The sequence below is a fragment of the Pyxicephalus adspersus genome, chromosome 10 (assembly GCF_032062135.1).
Source record: "Pyxicephalus adspersus chromosome 10, UCB_Pads_2.0, whole genome shotgun sequence".
Lineage (NCBI taxonomy): Eukaryota > Metazoa > Chordata > Amphibia > Anura > Pyxicephalidae > Pyxicephalus > Pyxicephalus adspersus.
The window spans coordinates 117942-124402 of NC_092867.1; the positions used below are offsets into that span (position 1 = coordinate 117942).

Genomic DNA, 6461 nt, shown 5'->3' on the forward strand with positions numbered 1-6461 from the left:
CCCTATAACCGGCTCACGGGCCGCACCCCCCTCCCTATAACGGGCTCACGGGCCGCACCCCCTCCCTATAACGCGCTCACGGGACGCACCCCGCTTCCTATAACGGGCCCCACCCTCCACTTATAACGGGCTCACGGGCTGCACCCCAGCCCGTCCCCTCCATGTCCAGGGATCCCCCAATTTCTTTCTGTCTGTCCCCTCTATGTCCCAGGATCCCGCCATTCATCAGATCCATCCCCGCCATGTCCAAGGATCCGGCATTCTTCCAGCCCACCGTTCATCCAATCCGTCCCCTCCATGTCCCAGAACCCCGAAATTCATCCGATCCATCCCCGACATATCCCGCTATTCCTCCGACTGGTCCCCATGTCCGGGGATCCTGCTACTCCCCTGGCTCGTCCCCTCCATGTCCCATGATCCCATCATTTCTCCATCCCGTCCCCTCTATGTTTCGGGATCCCACCATTCCTCTGACACATCCTCTCCATGTGCCATTTCTGGTTCCCTCCACCCCCCATTCCTCCGGTCCATCCCCTCCATGCCCCGGGTCCCACCAATCATCTGACCCCTTACCACCATGTCCCAGGATCCCACTATTACTCCAACCCGTACCTTCCATGTCCCAGGATCCCCCAAATTCTTCTGGTCCATCCCCCCCATGTCCCAGGGATCCCACCATTCCTCCAACTCTTCCCCTCTTTGTCTCGGGATCCCGCCATTCCTCCGACACGTCCCCCCCACGTGCCATTTTTGGTCCCCTCCATCCCCCATTGCTCTGGTCTGTCCCCACCATGTCCCAGGATCCCACCATTCGTCTGATCTGTTCTACATGTTAGATCCCTGCTCTGTCAGGCGCCTGCATTAGTGTGGGGCCCCTGTGTTAGTGTGGGGCTCTATGTGGACCCCATGTTGGTGTGGGCCCTCGTGCTAGTGTGGGGCTCTTTGGGGACCCTGTTTTGGCGTTAAGGTCACTGCATTGCGGGGCCTCTGTGTTAGTGTGGGGCTCTATAAGAACCCCATGTTGTGTTAGTGTGGGGCTCTTTGGGGCCCCTGTTTTGGCGTAAGGTCACTGCATTGTGGGGCCCCTGTGTTAATGTGGGGCTCTGTAATGTCCCCGTGTCAATGTGGGGCCCCTGTGTTAGTGTGGGGCCTTATGGGGACCCCGTGTTAATGTGGGGCCCCTGTGTTAGTGTGGGGCTCTGTAAGGCCCCCGTGTCAGTATGGGGCCCCCGTGTTACTGTTGGGTCCTCAGTAAATGGGCCCCTCGCCTCACCTGGTCTGGCAGACAGGGCCCCATCCCGGCGGCTGCACCACAGTGCCTGGTCCCCGCTCTGGACGATGTAATGTTCCTGGGACTGAAAGAGCTCCATCAGCGGCGGCCGGGATCTGCGGGTGTGACCGAACTCCGCATCGCTGTCAGCTTCGGCTCCACCTCTTACCCCGCCCACCCAGCGCAGGTACGCTCTGTGCTCCGCCCTCTTACGATGACCTCATCACTCTGCTCCGTCACTATAGAAAGCAAAATTACCCAGAATTCACCTCCAGGGGGCGTGGTGATATGCTGACGTCATTTTCCGCTGGAACGAATGTTGCTGCAAATATGTCACCGCCTAGAAAATTGAGACGAAAGTTGAGATGAAAGAGAGCAGCGTCTGCTCACCTAAGAAAGTCTATGTTCAGCAGTACAATTCAAAGATTTAGTCCTGAGGGTATAACTGCAGTCAGTGTTTCCCCATTATTATTCCTGGAATGGAGCCTTTAGTAAATACATGCTGCGAGAAAAATGCCTCTGATTGCAGTGTAAACCAACATGGATGATCACCTGACCGGAAGTATTTAATGACATCATCAGGAAGTGACAGAAAGTGGAAGACAGGTTTCTGTACAGATGTCACCTCTCTCTATTCCTGCTCTGTCCATGGCGTATATGTAAGAGGACCTGTCACATATAGAGCTTGTCAGCATTGCTGCTTGGTGTTCTTTCTGAATCGCTGACCTAGAATGCAGCTTCTGTGTTCAGAGACCTGCTTGTTTGTCTCCTGTGTGTGACTGACACTAAAACATCAGAGACACATCCAGCCAATCAACATTCTATAGAATGACATCAGCAATGGCATCTTCCATCAACCCTCAGTGACAGGTTCACTTTACTATTGTGCCAGTCATCCTTTATGTGGTCCTTAGCATTAGGGCCAATGGTTGGCGTAGCCATCTTCTTGTAATATAATGTGCCGGGGGTCTATATAGCTGAGGGGTCCTATAATATAACATGCTTCTTCTGCCCTCCTAAGGCCATGCAGAGCACTGTAGGAGAGAGGCTGCCCACTCCTTTCTCATCCTATCATTGGCTGTCTGGTAGTGACAGGTGGGTGCAGCGCTCCTACCAGTTGTGCCGTTTCCCTGTATAGAAATGTAGAAGAGACAAAGCCACACAGCCCCACTTGCTCACCCTTGCTGCGCTGTAATTGAAGCATGCATAGGGACACAAACATCCACGTGAAAGCTTTGCCACATTTCACACCAGTGTGCTTACTAGTGGAGGATTTCTTCTTAATTGTTCAATGGGCAGGCAGAAGTCCAAACTCAGCACCCTATTGGTTCACCTATAACCCATACATCTTTATCCAAATGTTTTACTATGATATAAAATGAACAATATAAAAGTCACGTGTACATGACACCTGGTGGCCGCAGGAGGAACTACATTTAGGCACTCTGCAATGACGCCAAAAACAAAATGATAATTATAATGAGATTTCCCATTTGGGAAATTTTCGTTACCATCCTTAAAATACAATATACCTCTTTTGTGTAGTTTGAAGATACCATTTTTAATATCTCGTACACTAAATAAATCAATGTTAAAATTGTGTTGTTGAATATAATGTATAGCAGTACATTTATTCAACCTGAAGTTTTTTAAATGGTCCTGTTCGATCTTAATGCTTCCTGGATGTTCTACCTACATACAGTGGATTGCATGCTTTGCATGTTATTAGGTGTTGCAATTTATGTCTAGTCGATTTTACTACTCCATTCCAGTACAGGAAGATATTACACATAAACTGACATATTTTCTCTCTGTACCCCTATATCTCAACCAAGTCTGTCCAACATCAAACCAAGCCAGTTTGGAACCTACAGTGCTTGGTTGCCCTCCTTGCCAATGGTTGTCCCTGAAATAGTGGCAATCAGGTGAAAGCCATGAACAAAGACGTGGCAATCTGTATCCCTAACAGGGTTCCTCCAACATCGGGCCATATTCAGCCTTCTTAGCTAGGCCAGAAATGTCTTGATGTCCCACAGCTATTTTGCTATCTGCAAATCTTTACCCTGCGTCTGATATTTCCACCTCCCCCAGCTCCAGCTGGACACTATAAATAGAGGGTTTAGATGCGTGTGTCATGTTACACAACACTGTGTGCTTAGGACACAACTATACAAAGATGGAAGCATGCTGGGTGTTAATATGAGGACAGCTTACACTGGTGTACAATGGATCATCACAGAGCCGTCACATCTTATGATTGGCAATGTCACACAGAAGATATCTGAATGGCTTCAGAAAGTATTTGGGTCCCCTTCACTTTTTTATTTTTGTTAAGTTTCAGGTGGATTCCAGAATACACAATTTTGTATAAGTATTCAAAATGTAAAACAGCACTTGAAATCCAGATCTGGTTCCTGCCATTCCTCTGGTCACCTGACCAACAGATGGAGAAGGCTCTTAGTGGGGGAGGAGACCCCAATGGTCACTCTGTCTGAGCTGCAGAAGTCCTGTGTGGACTTCCAGGACAACCATAACTGTCGCTCTCCACCGATTCGGGCTTTATGGTAGAGTGGCTGGACTGAAAACTGCTCCTGAGCAAAAACACATGAAAACCAGCTTGGAGTTTGCAAAAAAAGCACCTGATCGACTCTCAGACTGTGAGGAACAAGATTCCCTGGTCTAATGAAGATTGAACTGTTTGGTCTCTTTTCTAAATGTCTGGAGAAAATCAGGCATTGCTCACCTGCCCAATACCATCTCAACTGTGAAGCATGGTGGTGGTAGTATCATACTGTAGGGGTGTTTTTCAGCAGCAGCGATTGGGGGACTGGTCAGGGATAAGGGACAGACGAATGAAGCAAAGTACAGAGATATCCTCAATAAACAAACCTGTTCCACAATGCTCAGGACCTCACACCGAGGTGAAGGTTCACCTTCCAAGATGCCAATGACCAAAAGTGAAGACGAGTGGCTTAGGGACAACTCAGTGAATGTCCTAGATTGGCCCACCCACTGATTTGAATCATATTAAATATCCTGAGGGGGGCCCTGAAATTAGCCACAGACAGTCCCCATCCAACCTGACTGAGCTTTAGAGGATTTTCATAGAAGTCTAGCAGGAAATCCCCCAATCCAGGTGTGCAAAGCTTGTTGCATTATCGCTCAAAAAAGGGGCTTCAACTAAGTCAAGAGTAAAATGGAAAATAAAAAAAGAGTTGAAACAAGTGTAGTATCAGACTGCAACACGAAATTGGGTGTAATACTTTCTGAAGCCCCTATACATGATTAGATGACATTTGTCACGGCTGTGTGCTCTTGCATCCTTCCTGCTGGACTTTTATAACCAAATTCAGATACAGAAGGTGTAGGGAGATGTACCAGGTACTTACCGTCAGGGTGACTGCTTATTGCGGAGTCAGTAGACATGCCGGACCAAAACCCTGCAGCAGGTGCGAGATAATCCAGTACAAATTGCAGCATAAACACAGAACATCACTTGCTGGTTGTATCAAATATTTATTTTAAAATATACAGTTAACGCTTTTTTCACACATATAAATATATTAAACACTCTTTACAAGGTTACATAAGGTGCACATTACAGTGTATTGTGGCATCACAAGGTCTTTGTATACTAATTTCAGTGAACTTGCAGTACACTATCATGAACCACAGCTGACATGTTCTGCAAAATCAAAAGCAATCTGTGAATTTTCTATGGATGGTGCCAGATTATCAATACTGTTGCCAATATTCTGCAATTATCAATAACTGGCTAATAAGGGATACAATGGAGCCAACATGAAACTCACAAAGACACCCTGACGCTCTTTAGAGAAAATCAACAACTGCTTCAACCCCAATAAGAGTTGTACGAGGCTAAACAAATAGAAAATGCTATTTCACCCTATTCTAATGCCAAGAGAATACCAGGCTGGGCTCTGCAATGAGTTCCCATACCTAGAGCTGCAAGTCATGAGCCTAAAGATTCTGAAACGTTCTACATAACAATCCCGTGTGTGATTTTTCAGCATCTTTGCTGCCAGGTTTCCACCTGTTCTCATTGCGAATGTAAGTGCATGATATTGTGAAGCAAATGTGTGAAATGCTAACAGAAGCGTATACAGCCAAGTCGGTGATGTTGGAGAACTTTGACATATCTGGCAGAACCATCAGCAGCAAACCCCGCTCCAGAATAAAAGAAACAAAGATGCAGTTTGTTAATCTTTACATTCTCCAAATAATTTTCTGGCACCATCTCTGACAGTTTGTCTTCTCTAACAGTACAACATGAAGGTCTGAGGAAACAACTGACATAACTGAAGAGTTTGTAAACTTCTAGAAAACATCCGAGTTCTTGTTGAACACCTTGTTGTAGGTTCTGTTCACGTCATTTCCACTCGTTCACATGCTGGTAGGTGGAGAAAAGTTCAGTAGTCTGAAAGAAACCAACGCACATGCACTTCTTTTGGCTGTAAAGCTCAAACCCAACCAGCAAGCATAAAGTCTGTAAACGGTTATGTTTCAAGCAGCTAATTGCCATCAGGTACAGAGGGATCCTGCATGCATGGACTGTCAGAGGCTGTCATGCCAAGTTTAACAAAAGAGGTGGACTGTGCAGCACCTTTGGTTATGTTGTCACCCTCCAATGAATCTTCTGAGCTTGCAGATAAGTCCATAGCACGACTATCGGTGGCTTTTTGTTCAAGAGTTTCCAAAATGTTCTGGACTTTCCTGACACCGTCCCTCCTTGCTTGGCGAACATCTGCACGGCCTTCAGGGTCCACCGAGTCAAGAGCAAGGAGCTCTTTAGTAAGGTATTCCTCCAACATCAGATACTTCTTTTCGTTTTTACTGCCCTGGAAATTGGAAACTGCTTCTTGCAGTGCCTGCACCCTGCCTAATATCCGCTCCACTTGCAGCACTCCTGGATGCTTATCCTGAGATTCCACTACTTCTGCTTCTTTTTCATGGACAGACTCAGGCCTTTGTTCCACAACATTCAAACCTTGCATCTCATCTTTTTCTTCTTTCTGGACATATGATGGTTTACATTCTTCTTCTGGCCTGCTAGTTTTAGCTGGCATAGTATTGGAAAACTGACTTGGAACATTGCTGACAAGACCGGTCTGAACTGAGCTATAGCTGGCGGGATCTGCCCGGACTGAGCTAGTGGTGGCGGGATCTGCCC

At 47.0% G+C, this 6461-nt stretch overlaps 2 protein-coding genes across 3 annotated transcripts in view; both read right to left on the reverse strand.

The window, feature by feature from the left end:
• INPP5F (inositol polyphosphate-5-phosphatase F) overlaps window positions 1-1796 on the reverse strand; it is a 21289-nt gene extending 19493 nt beyond the window's left edge. For both annotated transcript variants that reach the window (XM_072423831.1, XM_072423830.1), the window contains exon 1: window positions 1274-1796. In XM_072423831.1, coding sequence (XP_072279932.1) covers window positions 1274-1370 — 97 coding nt within the window. In that variant the 5' untranslated portion in view covers window positions 1371-1796. The remainder of the gene's footprint in view (window positions 1-1273) is intronic.
• Window positions 1797-4766: 2970 nt separating this feature from the next.
• BAG3 (BAG cochaperone 3) overlaps window positions 4767-6461 on the reverse strand; it is a gene marked incomplete in the record, with an annotated part of 5650 nt that continues 3955 nt past the window's right edge. Inside the window, 1 exon segment of the mRNA XM_072424082.1 lies at window positions 4767-6461. Coding sequence (XP_072280183.1) covers window positions 5803-6461 — 659 coding nt within the window.